The sequence below is a fragment of the Poromitra crassiceps genome, assembly GCF_964638095.1.
Source record: "Poromitra crassiceps genome assembly, chromosome: 6".
Classification (NCBI taxonomy): domain Eukaryota; kingdom Metazoa; phylum Chordata; class Actinopteri; order Beryciformes; family Melamphaidae; genus Poromitra; species Poromitra crassiceps.
Window position 1 is genome coordinate 45,247,901 of NC_139627.1, and position 18,551 is coordinate 45,266,451.

The 18,551-nt window shown below is 43.3% G+C and overlaps 1 protein-coding gene across 1 annotated transcript in view; it reads right to left on the minus strand.

The window, feature by feature from the left end:
* Positions 1 to 13,231: 13,231 nt before the first annotated feature.
* Positions 13,232 to 18,551, minus strand: part of wnt10a (wingless-type MMTV integration site family, member 10a) — a gene marked incomplete at its 3' end in the record, with an annotated part of 48,524 nt that continues 43,204 nt past the window's right edge. The window contains exon 4 of the mRNA XM_083638645.1: positions 13,232 to 13,804. Within this exon, the coding sequence (XP_083494771.1) occupies positions 13,232 to 13,804 (573 nt within the window). The remainder of the gene's footprint in view (positions 13,805 to 18,551) is intronic.

Consider the following 18,551-nt stretch of genomic DNA (forward strand, 5'->3'; position numbering starts at 1 on the left):
ACTTCAACAGGAGTGGCCTGATTTGATCTAACGTTAACGACAACGGTGGGAGATGGGGATGCTGAGATGACAGCCAAAGGCTTTCGTATCTTGTCACGTAATAGCATGTAATTCGGCACAGACTTTTATCCAAAGTGAACATTTCTGACTGGCAACATGGTGAATGCATTCCTTACATTGGGCAACGGGGACAAAGTGATCCCCGATAGTGTTTTGCTATCCTTACCCCAAACTAAATATTAGAAGGAGTCTTGCACCAAGTTGGTTTTCTATTCTAATTTTCCAGAATGTGAAAAGCAACTTTGAAGATCTCTCTCTCTCTCCTTCTTCAGAGGGATTGACACAGGCACATTCATCAGATTAAAGGGCCACTTCATACGGGTTGACATTATTAAGGGGGGATTCGGATTCGGATTCCTCACCATAGTCCGGGGCCATTACCAAGGCCAAGTCGGGAAGCGCCAACTTGGGGGGTCAAAGAGGCCAAGTTGGGAGGCGCCAGCCAAGTTGGGAGGCGCCAAGTTGGGAAGCGCCAAGTTAAGTCACTAAGTCACCAGGGCTGAAGGCTAGGCCAAGTTGGGAGGCGCCAGCCAAGAGTTGCTGTAAGACGGCAAGTTGAAGGCCAGAAATTATAGCCAAATTATTCGTTATTTTCTAGTCGAAGTAAAGCGCAAATTATGCTTGAGCAAAATCGCCGGCGCTGACTGCGTCGAGGCGGTTGCCGCAGCTGGGCGTCCTATCGGCGCAGCTCGGCAGAGGGGGCGTGCAGCTCCTCGAAAATGTGACTCTGCGGGCGGCGTCAACTCCTTGTTGTGAGGAATGAGGAAATGCCATTTCCTCATTTAACAGTGCTTGTCCCTCATCTAGCAAAGCCTTCTGCAGGCTCACCGGAATGAGTTTTGAAATGGAGGGACAATAAAATGTCCCCCCACCGACATGATTGCAAGTTCTTGGTAAACGACACGATAACGTTTTGGACGTGTACCGCAGTCAACGCGCTTAACGTTCGAGTATGCACAGTCTCGCTGTCGCCGCTGGTCGGCGGCAAGGCTCCAAGTCGAGGGTGCGCAGACCCCTGCCAGCGCCTTTAGTCAAAGTTACGGATTGACCTCAATTAACTACTGGAAATTAGATCTTCCTTTTGGGGGGATTCTCTATCCTAGCCCATACAGATCCCCTCCTCTCACCTCAAGAGGAGCGCCACCTTACAATGGGGTCATACGGCAAAGTACTTGCCATGCATGCCATTTGCAAAATAAGGTCTCTTGTTAAACCTTACCGACCGGTCTCTCATGATTGAAAAGGGGTCGTATTCGTTTCACATTATTTTTGTGAGATACGGTTGACATGAGGTAAAAATGGCCTGTTTTGGATGAAAAAGCTGTAAACCCTTCCCTGTTGTGCACAGTACACCATGAAAATGACAGACTTTCCCAAATGAATGGGAATACACCTTCCTTCACGCAAACAAATTGCTCCTGATACTCCTCACTCCCATTCTCTACAAATAGAGCCACACAGGAAACCACCCGGCTAAACCTGACATGGTTTGTGCCATCATGCTCTATCTCAGTCTTCATGGTTTGTCGACATGCAACATCTCCGCTGAAAAGCTTTCGTGTTCAGGGCAAATCAGTGGAAAGGTCCTCCCACTGAGGAGACCTGGCTGGACCAGAGGGTTTTGGCCCTCTTCCATATTTAGCTCTTCTGGTGAGGAGATGTTTAACCCCCGCTAATCAATCTTTCATGAAATTGCTCCTTGTGTCACTCTCCATCTGCCGCAGGCTGAGGAAGAGCACAATGTGTGTATGTACTGTACTGTACAAGGAGCAGTCATGGAACTCACATCGAGTGGCACAAGTGTCGGCTTAGGTCGAGCGGAACATGTCTCGCATGATGTTAAAAGCATGTATGTACCAGGCCGTCCTCGCCTCTCATGAATTAATGACAGAAAAGGCACACACAAAAAAAGGATCTTTCCTCTTCGATACCTTCCCTGGTGGAAAAAAGGCTCATGAATTAGTAACGCAGATCAAACTGCAGCGTTAGCGCAGATCAAGTATTTGTAAAGAAGCTGACAGGGTGATGTACAAGAGCGGCCCTATATGAGATAATGTGGATGTAGGCTCATGTTGCCTTGCAATGTTCCCTGTTCCTGTCACATCCATTTTTTATTCGGAATGAAACATGTAAAAGTGTGATGAATTAGTTATTATGACAACACAAGGCCTATCTTTAGAAATGAATGTCTTGAATAAGAGTTTTTACAAGAGCAATACTGAATTAACTTTGTACTCATAAAGAAAGTGTAATATATGTATAATGTATATATATATATATATATACATATATATATATATATATATATATATATATGTATATGTATATATATATATATATATACATATATATATATATGTATATATATATATATGTATATATATATATATATATATATGTATATATATATATATATATATATATATATATATATATATATATATACATTATACATATATTACACTTTCTTTATGAGTACAATTTTAATTCAGTATTGCTCTTGTAAAAACTATATATATATATATATATATACATACATACACACACACACACACACACACACACACACACACACACACACACACTGTATATCGGATTAGGCCTTATCTTCAGCAGATTGTCATCATCAACATTTATTTAAACCAGAGAACAAATCAGTTGATAACAGATTAATTCAAACTGATGTAATCTCAAAGGTTGTTCACCTAGAGCTAATTGGATTAAACTCTCTGCTTGTGTGTTCTCCTCTGATCTAGCCTCAACCCGTGGTTCTGTGCTGACGTGGCATCCCTGACTGAAATGACGGTCAGGGTCTGCAGTACCAAACGTCACCACAACATGCATTAAGCAGGCCTTCTGCATACATATGTGATCATTTAGCCATCTATTAAGAGAAAGCTACAGTATGAAATAGAAAAAGCTACAGTAGCATTGAAAAAAAGAATTACCAGTTCCAAATTGGCAAGTGTTACTTCGCTACCAAAAGAAGACATAACTTAAAAGAAAATTATAGTTTTTTACACCCTGGACCTTATTTCCAGCTTTAAATATGATGTTTAAGTCACCCTGACAACTTCAGTTTGATTAGCATCAGCAGAAACCATAATCAGTTTGAACTGCAACCTGAAAACGAGGAAAATGGGGCATCTGAAATTATTATATTTATGTCTAGTCAAAAGTTGATTTTCCGACACACAGCGGCTCATTGTGGTTATTATATAATAGAGAGAACATGAATTAGCGATGTAACGTACCTCTGTGCTGCTGACAGCCTGCTCTGTTTGCTGTCCGTCACATAGATAGCACCTCCCGCTTTATCTCCCACTGCTCTTTGCAATCCATATGACGTTATTCCATATGAGCGGCAAATTAATTCTAATAAATCATCCACAATCTTGAAATCAGATATCTATGCTACATCGCTATAGGCTGCTACACAACAAACGGAGTCAACTTTGACCTGGATGTACTTTTCTTCTTCTTCTGTGCTTCTCTTCTTCTTCTTCTGTTACCAAACAGTAACAGAAGAAGAAGAAGAGCACATCCGGGTCAAAGTTGACATCACAGAGCTGGGTTGGGGATACAAGGCTTTTCTACTACTGCTTTTTTTTTATTATCTTTGAGGTAATTAAAGCTACTGATTCAACAAAGTTCTGGACCGAGGCTCAAACTTGACTGTGTGATCAGTTAGGTGACCCGTTTGGTGACCCGATTCACTGTGTACAATGTGTACAGTTTGCTGACCTGACTACCAGTGGGTTCAGTTCAATCAGTGACTTATGTACTGTAACCATAATCATGTTTTGGTAACATGGAAACAGTGGCTGACAATAGGACCCAACATGTACCACTATGTAGTCATCCTTTCAGCTCAATTTGCATGGCTTATGCCTCATCGCTATTATGTTTCCTTGATATTTGCATAACAAAAGAGATGGGGGGGGGGGAATGTTCTGAGAAAGAACTGCATGGTCCCTGGTGCTGATGTAAATGAGAGATGTCTTTACATCACTGACTAGTCTTTTGATTTTTTTTTGTATTTGTGGCAACTTCTGCAACCTCATCTTTTTTCAAGCTCAGATGTCCTTTTTGAAGATCACACGTCTCCTTTCAAGGCTTGATCATGCCAACTATGCAACAATGGGATGTAATCTAACTCATAGCACTCAGGTGTGCTCTCTTTTCTTAATCGGGCCAAAGTTCATTGATGCCTGCTGGTGTCAAATGATGCGAGGAGCCAGTGTGAAGTTGGTTTGGTACAAAAGTCCTCCTCCCTGCCGGGCCGGACGGTGAGGCCCCGACAAGCTCAGGTGAATGAGGTGACACATTCTGCCAACCGTTACCTGAGGAGTCACACAAAGGAAAAAATGTCATGTCAGTGGGTGTGTGTGTGTGTGTGTGTGTGTGTGTGTGTGTGTGTGTGTGTGTGTGTGTGTGTGTGTGTGTGTGTGTGTGTGTGTGTGTCAGAGATGGGGACTTGGACTTGAGACTTGGACTTGAGTCGCACAAGTCTCACAGACAGTGACTTGAGACTTGACTTGAGACTCGTCCTCAAAGACTTGAGACTTGACTTTGAATTGAGGTTCGGGACTTGTGAACAATCTTTATTTTTAATTTAATTTTTTTGGTGCATTAACATTAAGGAAATGTCTACTAATAAGAATCTCAATTAATCAATGCTGATACTGTATGTTAATAAAGGAGTGAGGAGAATACAAAGGAGTGAGGAGAATACAGTACCGGTACATGCTTTTAATTCCTTAGTTTTAGCTATGCAGTGTTCTAAGCACCCCAGATGGCATCCAGCAGATGATAGAATGCTCATCCAGACTTGAGACTTGACTTGGACTTGAGCTCAAAGACTTGAGACTTGACTTGGACTTGGAAAAAATGACTTGTGAACATCTCTGGTGTGTGTGTGTGTGTGTGTGTGTGTGTGTGTGTGTGTGTGTGTGTGTGTGTGTGTGCGTGTGTGTGTGCGTGCGTGCGTGCGTGTGTGTGGCATGCACATTACTGTGTTAATGCCATTTGAATGTACTCTCCCCAGAGTTTACTTGTAGGGACTGGTCCCTCCGATCTGTTCTTTGCGATCCACCCTTGAGGGAAAAGGCAAAGAGAACATTTATTCATCGTCAAGCTTGTAGCAGCTAGCTGCCTGTCTGCCTGCGTTTCCTCGTCCCTTTACCTGTCTGTCTTTCTGTCTGCCTTCCTTCTGTCTGTCTTTCTGTCTGCCTTCCTTCCTTTCGTGCATTTCTGTCTTACTCGCCATCCCAGCTGCCTTCCTGCACAACTTTATGGGTTTGTGAGCGTTTTGTACCAAAGAGAGCATTGGCTGCCTTCAGGATAGTAATGCACCAACCAGAGGCTTTTGGTTGGTTGCTACATTTTTTGGTCGGTCTAACAGCCTACCCCAGCTCTCCAAATATATGTTTGGTTGACTGGTGATACAGCTCTGGTTTTTAATTCAAATCGTTTCAGGGTTTAACCCCCAAGAGTTCAGGCGACGGGCACCAGATTTGTTTTGAGTATTCACATATACACACATAATACACAAACACATACAAACACACACATACTCCCAACACACATGCCTACATAGGGTATAAACACTTGCATGCACAAGTGCTCATGCACAAACATACATGCGCATATGGTATGCTATGCATATGGTCTCTCTCTCTCTCTCTCTCACACACACACACACACACACACACACACACACACACACACTCACACACACCCACAGACACACACACACGTTTCACAGCTTAGACTGTGGTCTTGATGCTACTATGAATATGCAAAATAAATGCCTTTAATTAGTTTGTTTACGGTGATGATAGTCTAGTTATTATAGATGCTCATTACCAGTAATAAACCTCAGAAAACAACAATATCAATTAAGCAATTAAAGTTCAGATTAATTCATATATTGTTGACAGTTGGTATATGGAAAGTGGGCCAGTGGCCTGGGAAAATCTCTTATTCCCAGAAACTCAACTTTTCAACAACTGAGGAAAAACTAGTTGATTGTCCAAAGCCAGTAATAATTGCATTGTGTTAAGGGGGAAATTGTCCTATTAGTCAGAATAAGTCAATATATCAGATATCTATTACAATAAAACAGGCAAATTTGGAGTTACACTTCACCCCCCTGATTTTTTATCCCATTTTTATCCCGCATTAGTGCTAATTTTAATTGATTTATCCTGGTTGCTGCTCCACCCTCTCCCGATCTGGGAAGAGCCGAAACTGGCTCCATGCTTCCTCCGAGACATGGGCAGTAGCAGCTGCTTCTTTTCACCTGACAGGGGAAGCTTCACCCGTAGGACATAGCACGTGGGAGGATCACGCTATTCCAACGAGTTCCCCTCCCTCCGAACAGGCACCCCGAACGACCAGAGGAGGCACCACTTCAGCGACCAGGATATTGCATGTTTTTGGTGAGGGGTTCCTATATGAAGGAAACCCCCAGGGGGCACGGGGAGAGCATGCAAACTCCACACAGAAAGGCCCTTTTGACAACCCCACTCGGGCGGTGGGCACTCGAGGACATGCGGACGGGCACGTTCTCCTTCAGCGCTCACAGCGTCCCAGATGGGAATCGAACCCAGGACCTTCTAGCTGTGAGGCGACAGCACTTACCACTGCACCACCATGCCCCCCTCATATTTTATTTTTTGACAAGGATTAGTTGCACCCAAATTCCTGAGAGCTGCTCTGCACATCGGAGACAATGTCACATGTCATTTAGCAGTCATCACTGTATCGCTGACAATATATAGAAGGATTTGGGGTGTCATCATGATACCCCTACAACTAGACCTTGCCCCTGAGAACAGTAAAGAATGTTTTAGCCGGCAATGCAGACCTGCTAGTTCATGCCAAGGGGATCATAACATAATAAATCTCACTCAGCAACATAATGTTATTTCAGCTCAAATCTGCAGTCACTTTGGGACCTGCTCTTTATCAAAATAAGAGCCACTATTCAAATAAACTCCACACACACAAGCCCAGGCCTGGTGTTTCTGACATTCACAGGCACCAGCTATCCTCAGAAAGATTGATGTTTCTCCCTGTCATCTGATATTAAACAAGTATTTATCGAGGATTATAATATCTCTTCAGGCTCTGAATAGTGATATGATTGTTCGTCATTTTGTTTCTTTCCATGCAACACCATGAAAGTCATCAAAGCACGGTGACAAGTGAGCAGCTCAAAATCATCTCACACAAGTGATTTTTGGTTAATTTATGTACAGTTATTGCTTACTTAAGACACAGAGGATCAGCTCAACTGATTTGGCTACCATTTAATTCTACTGTCGATGGAGGAAGTGCCCAGTGGGGCCTGCCTCTGTGCAGGTTGCTCAATAGCCTATATGAGTCAGGTTGCTGTCAACACATTCACTACATAGTCTAAATGTTGGACACGCACGTTTTTCTTTATTTTTACTATTTTCCACATTATAATAGTAGAGACATCAAAACTATGAAATAACACAAATGGAATTATGCAGTGACCAAAACAGTGTTAAATTAAAACGTAGCTTATCTTACATTTTAGATTCTTTAAAGTAGCTGCTCTTTGCCTTGATGGAAAGGCAAAGGCTTTAGAAAGAAATTCAATCATTATTTATATTTGTCTAAACAAAATGTCAAGCATTTAAGCAGAAGCCTTTAAATCAAAATGATAATTAAAAGATAACATAGTAAAATTCAATCAGTTGTGTCCAAGATTTTGACTGCACTGTAGTGTACCAGCACATGCATGCAAAAAGAAACACAAACGATGCATGCTAGGGATGCACGATATTGGATTTTCTGCCGATATCCGAAATGCCGATATTTTCCAACTCTTTGCCGATTGCAGATACCGATATGCGCACATCCTCCCCCCCACACCTACAGTATTTTCACATGACACAGACATGATCGATGTCTCTCCTTTAGTGGAATTGACACATTATTACATGTATGCTTATCTTATCGTGATGGCCCACTGGCAGATGTAGAAATATAAATATAAGGCTTTTCAAAATGAACACATTCAATTCAAAATAAGAAAATTACTTCAACTTAGGTTACTAGCGGAATACCCGACCCGTGCAGTGTATGGAGTGGAAATGCACCTCCTGACCAGTGGAGTCAGCGCAGCCATTGTGCAGCATTGAAAGTCCAACCATTAATCTGCGCATAATCGGCTCTAACTACCTAATTAAAAATTCTATCTCCTTTAGATCACCCGCAGGGGTGCTCTCGCTGTGGCCGAACACAATTTCTGCTTGCTCACTCACTCACTCACTCACCCACCCACTCACTCACTCACTCACTCACCTGCCCACTCACTCACTCACCCACCCACTCACTCACTCACTCACTCACTCACTCACCCACCCACTCACTCACTCACTCACTCACCCACCCACTCACTCACTAACACACACAGAGACTTTGCATTCTCATTATAGTTCTGATACCTGTTGGAGCACACAATCACTGGCCAGTCAGGCCTCACTCACAGAGTTGGCATGTAGCCTCTCCTCTCTCTCCCCAGAGGGTTTTCATAATCCACTTCCATGGCTGATTCCAACTCCACTCAGGTGTGCTCCATCATCAGTAGTTGACGAATGGAGCTCTCCATGGTGCTGAACCTCTTTTGGCTCATTTGGGCCACTGATCAGGCATTTTTGCCCCTTTAGTTAGCCCTAATTAACTAATTAAACAATCCAGCTTTGTCAGGTCACATGCAGGGCTGCTCTTTACACTTCCTGAAAGATTCAATGCGATCACACGTAAAATGGCATAGCTGTGGCCGAACACAATTTGCTCACATACAGACACTTCACATTCTTATTTAATATTATGCATGTCGTGTTAAAGTTGTGTGAACTGTCACACTTTTTTTTTTTTATGTAAACAGCACAGCCGGCTAGAGTGAGACGCTCAAGCTCAGGCTCCATAGGGCCCCATTGCTGTTTCCACCCAAGGCTGATCCCTTGTATTGGCAGAAATGTTTGTTTTGGACCAATGCCGATATTTCATTACCGGACAATAGCAATGATGAAATATCATGCTAAATAATGATGAAATGTAATATAATATAATATAATATAATATAATATAATATAATATAATATAATATAATAATAATAATATATATAATATAATATATATATTTAATATAATGATCATCATGCAGCCGTAATGCATGCACACAAACTATACATGCAATTTACACATAAGGTGCCGTTACAAAGCAAAGCATCACTGCACACGCTCAGTTCACCATGCAGATGGTTCACTGTACTGGAGAGAGGGGAGGGGGGGGGGGCGCTTTTCTTTTCTCTCTCTCAACCTGAACAGTATGTTTGGATGAGAATAGGAGCGCATGACTCTGAAAGAGCGCCTTTTTACTGCCCATCTGTTTACTTTGAGAGTGTATCTCTTGCATTCTTCCACTTGACTTGGTGACTTCATCACACACTCCCCCCGCAGGGCACAGAATACATGAGTGAGTCAGGACACTCAGCAGGGTTTCTCTCTGCACGCAAGCAGCAACGGGTAAGAGAGGGGCTCCACCTGATCTGAATGTGCATGTCCACTTACATCATAGGGTTTGTGGTTGTCTGTGTGTGTCAAGTTTCCCACCAATACGTTCAGTGCAAGAACTGACACACTTGTTAAGTCATGTTATCTTTTGTCCAGACTTATCAAGTTGATTTGATTGTTTTATTATTTTATGTTATGACTTTTTTTTCACGATAATGCAATATGTTTCAGGACATTAAGTGTGGAGACCTGCAAAAACCCTTCACATGGTGAAAATGTGTCTTTTATATATATATATATATATATATTTCCATAAATTGGACTATCCCTTATATAACTTTTTGAATGACTGAGACAGCTCTCTCAAATGAAAAGTTATAAAGCATTGAATGTGTCTAAATGTAAAATATGAGGAAAAATGGCTTTAAACATTCCACAACATAATATCTTCTACACTGGCATTCCGCCAAAGCCATAAAAAACAACTATTTTCCCTTTTGTTTTATGAAAATAATAATTATTATTATTATTCGCCATGATGTACCACGGAGATGAAAGTAACCGAATCACTCAAAATCTCTGCAAAACTCATTTTCGACCTTAGCTCATTGCCAACAATGTGTAGCAGCGACATGCGAAGGGTTCTCCCAGGCCACCACACATTTACTTGTCTTGGAGAAAGTTTTGTTTGAAGATGTTCTTCACTGTGTCATGATGATTTCTTGAAAGAATTGCATGCATCAAGTGTAATGTCTTGAAACCAGGGCAGTGCCCGTGCAGTGACATCATTTGACTACGGTACAAATATATTGTAAAAGAAACTGAGCAGGTCTGGAAAATCACTTGATAACTTGTCATTGTGTTTACCTTAGAGTCAAAAGTTGACTTACAGTTTAACATGGAGGAAACCAATGACGTCTTCTCATCTTTTCATCACAGATTTTTGTTTTTAATTATGTACAAAGGCTCTTTCAAAGTCTTCTCCCAAACAATGACATGCAAGCCGTTATTTCTATAACGGTAATTAATTATAATTATAACGGTAGTTGTAGCTATTGGACAGCACCCAAAAGAGGTGGTGGAGCTTCATCTGGAAGGTTGCTGGGGTGAAAAAGTTTAACGACCTCTGACATAATAACTATACCATAAATATACGCTATACCGTAAATGGAGAGTAGATCATCATTAGTGTGCTGACAGTGGCTGACTCACGGCAAAATAAATATAAAACTGTTTATTTCTCTTACCAAATGAACTGCATTCATGTAGTTTATTATTTCATCACATTAAAGTCCCTTTCAATATTATGGCCTTTCTTTATTGTTTTACAAATATTAAGTTATCCACAAAAATAAAATAACTTAGTTAATAACCATATTAAAACATAAACAATACATACATACATTCATTCGTTCATTCATACATACATACATACATACATACATACATACATACATACATACATACATACATTACATTACATTATGACATGGGGGGAAAATGCATATTGCTGATATCCCCCAGAGTTTTTTTCCCTTTCTTTTTTCCTGAACACTATTCTGCATGTGCAAACTACTTTTCTGAATCAAAATAGTCTGTGCCAAAAACGCCAGAAACATAATTTCAGGTTATTCTGCTCTCATTCTCAACACAGAAAATCATTTGCTTGAAATAAATTACGCTGACTGATAAAGGAGCCTCACTTATACAAATCTCATGAGATCAAATGTGATCTTAAAGTCTGTGTAAGAAATCTTTTGTTCAACTTTTTGTCATTTATATGCCTTGAAGTTGACATCAAAACGTCCCCCGGTTGAACGGTGATACACAAACATCAAAGAGGTGTGAAGCACAGGTGAGTGCAGATACATTATGATAAGACGCTTACAGTACAGTGCTGCACACAGTACATTGGATCACAAAACAGGGAGGACTTTGATTGATGACCGTTTATAGGATGTTTATAGAGTGAGGAGGAACTGAAGCCTGTTCATGTGCGCTCAATTTCCTGAGGCACTTATCATTTATTGAAGGTGTGTGTGTGTGTGTGTGTGTGTGTGTGTGTGTGTGCGTGTGCATGTGCGTGTGCGTGTGCGTGTGCGTGTGCGTGTGTGTGCGTGTGCGTGTGTGTGCGTGTGCGTGTGCGTGCGTGCGTGTGCGTGCCGTTTATTCACTTGTTAATAATTTTCGTAACTGGGTGTATGCACAAAACTTTACTTGTTGCATGAGGTTTGCTATGAAGTGTAGTCTGGCAGTTCTCTTGGGGGAACTTACATGACATACACCACAGCAGACCCCGTATGCATGGGGACATTTTAGAAAATGAGAATTCAGAGAATGACATGTCCGCACTGCGTTTGAGGAAGGTCGAAAGACATGACATCAAAACAGCTGTACAAGCCAGTCTAGATACACGGGTTTTAAAACAATGATTTCAAAATGCGGGATTCACAAAATAAACCTTAGATAGGCTATAATAGTGCTCTGTTTTGACTCGATTCGAACGTGATTTGTGTGAATTTCATCGGAACATCCTCCATTAGTGGGAAGGAAATGTCTACAGTTGTGAGAGTCTGATAGGAGAAATCCTGGGAAGCAGCACTCCCAATCAGACCTGCAAATCATCATCCTTCTGATTGGCGTCAGCTTCATCATTGCTATAAACTCCTCCCTTCCATGGAGGCCATCGTTTAGTGCTATTTAGAGACTTACTGTAGTCCTTTTAGCAGAGCATGCTTTCTCTGTTTTCTGCCATTATGGGTCATATATTCACTGTTACAGGAGGTCATATAGAGTGAAGATCACCGGTGTGAACCTGACCATTGCATTTACACTTCCAAATTGCCCTTGGGCAAGGCACTGAATCGCTAACTGCTCCAGATGTGTTGCACTAGTGACGGATCCTGCACTCTGAGCTCTCTCATTGAATGAATGTTGTTTGAAGATGGCGATCATCTCTATGCATGTAGGCAGAGAAGAGAAATGCTGATTAAAACGTAACATGGCTTAGTTTGTGCTGTAACAGTTATCCTCAATTACCCTCAACGACAAAGTTTTTTTCTTGGATGTGAATGGGATGCTATTATTTCGTGATCATATTGATTGTTCTCGCCTTCCTCATAGCTCACGTGAATCCCGACAATTCTTAAAAAAAGTAAGAAGCTTGTATTCAGAACCCCAATTTGAATTTGAGTGTTCAGATATTCATCGGTCATAGGTCTGTTCGAGGATCTGTGCTCTGATGGAGGAAGTGGTGGAAATCCCTCTGTCTGCGGAGGAAAAGGCCGTCAAAAGTCCAGGCTCTCTGAGTTGTGGCAGCTTTTAGATGCATGCTGCACGTGTGCACACTCTTTACCAACGTGCACACTCTTTACCAACGTGCGCACTCTTTACCAACGTGCACAGATATCTTTCAGCTAGTGGCTCAACTGTCCCACCGTCTGTCCTTGCTCTCCTGTTCTACCAACAGCAGTCCATCGCAGAAAGGAGTGGGGTACACATTATTACAGTCATATCCCCCCATTTCAAAAAAATAAAATAAACATAAAAAAAAATGTCTGTATTGCTGTTTTCGTCTTTATCGTGTACAGTCTCTCGTGTGTGTGTGTGTGTTTCTTCATTTACAGACACTGACCCACTCTGTTATCCTGCACTCTTCGCAGACCACGTAGCAGCACCAGTGGAACTTGCAGTTGCAGCGTTCGCTGCGCGTCTGCTGCAGGATGTTGTGGCCCCTGCCGCAGCACAGGCTCTCACAGTTGTCCATGCCGGGGCTGGTCTTGTTACAGATGCGGCCCTGCGTGCCCGCCGAGTCCGACCCCAGGTCCCGCTCGCAGAAGTCCGGGGACTTTTCAAAGTAGACCAGCTCGTTGATGTTGGGCCGCCGCCGGTGCGCGTGGTGGTGGTTGTGATGGTTGTTGTGGTGGTTGCTGTGGTGGTGGTGGTGGTGATGTTTGTATTGGTTGTGGTGGTTGTGGTGGTTGTTGTTGTTGTTGTGGTGGTGGTGGGAGTGGTCGAGCTGGCCGGTGTTTCGGTTGTGGGCTTTGATGAGCGTGGCGATGTGGAAGCGCTCTTTGAGCAGCGAGCCGACCACCCGGAACTCTGGAGTGACCTGCCAACAGGTCTTCAGCTGGCAGCTGCCTGACGTGCCGTGGCACTTACACTTCCTCCTCATGTGGTCCAACACCACCTGAGAGAGAGAGAGAGAGAGAGAGAAGTGAGGGCAGGAGCAGGGGCAGAGAGAAAGAAAGACAACTTGAAAGATTAGTGGCTTTCTCTTATATTCATACTAGGGGAATACCCGTGCAGTGTGCAGAATGGCGATGTGCGTCCCTGTGTGACCGGTGGAGGTCACACAGGTCAGCCGTCGCAAGTTCGTCCATTAATCGAATTGCTTAATTTAAAAATCTGGCTCCGTTAGGTCACCCGCAGGAGTGCTCGTTAGCACTTCCTGAAAGATTCAGAGCGATCGCACGTAAACTGGCAAAGCTGTGGCCAAACACAAATTATTCTCACTCGCTCGCTCACTCACTCACTCACTCACTCACTCACTCACTCACTCACTCACTCACTCACTCACTCACTCACTCACTGACTCACTCACTCACTCACTCACTGACTCACTGACTCACTCACTCACTTTGCAGTCTTGTTATAGGATTAGCTTTGACCCAGTCTTTCAAAATGCTTCAGACTTTTCCCACATGTTCAATCTTGTAAGCCAATGGTTCTCAACATGGGGGTCGGGACCCCCCCTGGTGGTCCATTTTTTCCCCTTCAGATTTTCAGATTTTCTCTGTTTTGTTGTTGTTGTTGTTGAATGAATTGCACACCTGTAAGGTTGCAAGTAGACAACACTCCATTTGAGAGAACCAGCGTTTTAAATAGCCTTTATTATACCTAAAAGGTTTGAATCAATCCTTTCCTGCTGTAGGCTACAGGGAATGACACTATAGAAATACCGGTGCCCCGCTAAATATGCAGGTGGTCTGTACTCTGAGGCTGTAGTTGTCAAACACGCTGATATCAAATAACTGATGATGCAGGCATTACCCAAACAGACAGTAGTGTCATTATTCATATTTTGGCATCACGCAATGACTCCAAGCCTTACCCACATGTAGCAGCACATTAGGCATATCAGACGATACACTATTTACATATTTCCACTTGATGGGTTAATGCTGGCCCAGGACCACAGGTATTCACAACTATCTTCTTTTTTAACATTGTCAGTTTGCTTCCCAGTTTGTCAACCTTTGTTTTTATTGGATTTGAGAAAATAGCATCAAAGCCCTTTTCACACTGCATGGATTTAGCGCTGTAATTTTAGTTCACGGGTCACATGGGACCTGATTTGGTCTCAAGTGGGCCAGACAAAAGCCCTGTTCCAAACCGGTCCCGAAAGAAGTAGTGTGGACTAGTGTGTTCGCCATAGAACACGGTTTCACAAAGGGTTATCTCGAGCTACCATAGGCCTATCATATCAAATCTACTGTCTGTAACTGTGCATTGCAATTGACGGCAACTGTGCAATTCTTCTCTAGATGAATGAAAATAGTTTACCATTGATGAATACAGAAAACATGCTTCTTATTATTGCAACTTGCTCCTGAAACCTGATCAATTAAAAGTGTCAAATTCTGAGCTTGGATTGAAGGATTGGACCCTCTGGCGGGCCGGTTCTGCCCCGAAGCCGCGTGTTTCACTAGCGTGTTTGTTCCAAAGAATTAAAAGAATGCACATCATCCAAAGCTTTTTCAACCGGTGCTGGCATCATTTAAATAACCGAAAAAAGAGGTTACGATATTATACTCCCAGTGCTTTATTCTATTTCCCCCACCACAAATAGCACTGTTTGGCCTCACTCAGGAGGCTTCCTCACACAGGAGGCTTCCTCACACAGGACGCTTCCTCACTCAGGACGCTTTCTCACTCAGGACGCTTCCTCACACAGGATACTTCCTCACTCAGGAGGCTTCCTCACACAGGACGCTTCCTCACTCAGGACGCTTCCTCACACAGGAGGCTTCCTCACTCAGGAGGCTTCCTCACTTAGGACGCTTTCTCACACAGGAGGCTTCCTCACTCAGGAGGCTTCCTCACTCAGGACGCTTCCTCACTCAGGAGGCTTCCTCACACAGGACGCTTCCTCACTCAGGACGCTTTCTCACTCAGGACGCTTCCTCACACAGGATACTTCCTCACTCAGGACGCTTCCTCACAAAGGACGCTTCCTCACAAAGGACGCTTCCTCACACAGGAGGCTTCCTCACACAGGAGGCTTCCTCACTCAGGACGCTTCCTCACACAGGAGGCTTCCTCAGGCATCTTCTTTCTTTAACTAGCTCGTTTGCCCTGTCCAGTGGAGGTTTAGACCTTCTATGATCACCATGTAGTGTAAGAATGTTCTTTAAGGTCTAAAAAAAAGAAAAAAGTTGCATACTGTATACTTATATGATGCACACACACAAGCACACACATACATGTCCCATCATATGTCCCACACTGCAAGATTCCACACACACACACACACACACACACACACACACACACACACACACACACACACACACACACGTCAGCGGATGTCCCGCCCACATGGCATGAGCCCTGTCCATCCCGCGCAGCAATGTTCCCTGGAGGCTTGAACTTGAATGTGACATGTGTGTGTGTGTGTGTGTGTGTGTGTGTGCGTGTGCGTGCATGCGTGCGCGTGTGTGTATGTGCGTGCGTGTGTGTTTGTCTGTCATCACCAGGTCTAAACTTTAAGATCCAATTACCAACAGGAACACCAGGCCACCCAGAGTACTGACAGATGCTGCTGCTGCCGCCCCTATCGCCACACACACACACACACACACACACACACACACACACACACACACACACACACACACACACACACACACACGGTGTGTGATTGCACGGTGACACTGTAAGCAGAAGTATAGCTCACCTCTGAGCAAACAAATGTACACACACACACACACACACACACACACACACACAACATGACTCAGCCACACACATGGCCCTCACAACATCTGCCCAGAGAGAGAGAGAGAGAGAGAGAGAGAGAGAGAGAGAGAGAGAGAGAGAGAGATGAGAGATAGAGATGGGGGCCATATGAGGAGATAGATCGTTTTTCACTGTCAAGAAGTAAATACAAAGGATTGAGCTTTCATTCAAGACAAGTGCAGTGTGCTGTACTGTTAAAGCATGGTGTGTCTGTGCACGCACGTTCATGCATGTGTGTGTGTGTGTGTGTGTGTGTGTGTGTGTGTGCTTTCATGTAAGCCCATAATGTGGATGTCTGATGTGTGCATGAATAATTGTGTAGCGTGAAACTCTCCCAAGAAGAGAAGCACCACGTGGATCATCTCCCCAGCCTGTTCAGAAAGTCCACAGTCCAAACCCATCCATTATTTAACTAGGATCAGATCCATTAGAGAGAGAGAGAGAGAGAGAGAGAGAGAGAGAGAGAAAACAAAACAAATAGAAGGAGAGATCCGTCATGTATCTGAGTGGGACAACCCACTTACCCACTTCTCCAAACTGGAGGTCACTTTGGACCAGTGCCAAAAGCAGATACTTCTCCCTCCCTGTCTGACTCCTCCTTTCTCAGGGGGGAGAGAGAGAGAGAGAGAGAACAAGTTGTTGAATAGTTAAGAGGGCTTGGTTTGCGTGCCGCCGGGCTCCATGTCAGCACCCGCTGTGCTGTGGGTTTTCCCACTTGAACAAGCCATGCCGAAAAGAGAAAGAAGGAGGGGGGGGGGAAACAGAAAGCAACATGCTCCCTTGTTCCGGAGCATGAATGAGTGGAGTGCTGGAAGAAAGAGTGATAAATGAGCCACTTGACTCATCCGTTTGGAACGAAGGAGGAGAAAAAAGAGAACAAAAGGAAACACTCCTGCTTGCATTGCAATAGAGCCAATGCCAACAGTGATCAGTCTTAAGCAATCAGACCACCGCTGCAGAACCTGCAGAACCAATCAGACCACCGCTGCTGAACCTGCAGAACCAATCAGACCACCGCTGCTGAACCTGCAGAACCAATCAGACCACCGCTGCAGAACGTGCAGAACCAATCACACCACCGCTGCCCACGAGGGAAAGTCGTGTTGCCTCTAATTAGAGAGCTGCAACAAATAATCAAATAAATAGCAGCGGTTGTATCGTTATTAAGCTCCATTTTTACAGACTATGTAAATATATGTTTGAATATATGTTTATGTTACTACCACTTTATACAGTGGTTATCTTAACCCTGCAGCAGGCCAGTTTCGAAAATTGAATGTTAGGATCAGTGGGCAAAAAATAAATATAACATATTCTGAAATGCTAAGTGCAGCTTAATTGTATTTAGCTGGTCGGTAACAACGATTATACACAAGGAATATCATATCAGTTTTCGCATCATTGCATGTTTTGCTCACATAGTGCCTGTGGAGACGTCTGAGTTTTGGATAAACACGGTTCTACTGTTATATTGAGAATGTGGAAGCGAAAGCTGACAGAGGCAGTGATCAGTGGTGAAGAGACAAAGGCTGTAAGTCTTGTTTGTAAACGTAACATTATCATAATGTCACAAACGACACTTGTTTGTAAACGTAACGTTATCATAATGTCACAAACTGCACTTGTTTGTAAACGTAACCTTACCATAATGTCACAAACGACACTTGTTTGTAAACGTAACGTTATCATAATGTCACAAACTGCACTTGTTTGTAAACGTAACCTTACCATAATGTCACAAACGACACTTGTTTGTGAACGTAACGTCATCATAATGTCACAAACGACACTTGTTTGTAAACGTAACGTTATCATAATGTCACAAACGGCACTCGCAGTGACTTGAGATTGCAGCGTTGGGCTCAGTTTTTACTTAAGGGCCATGCAGGGCAACCCCAGAATCACAAACCTGCTGG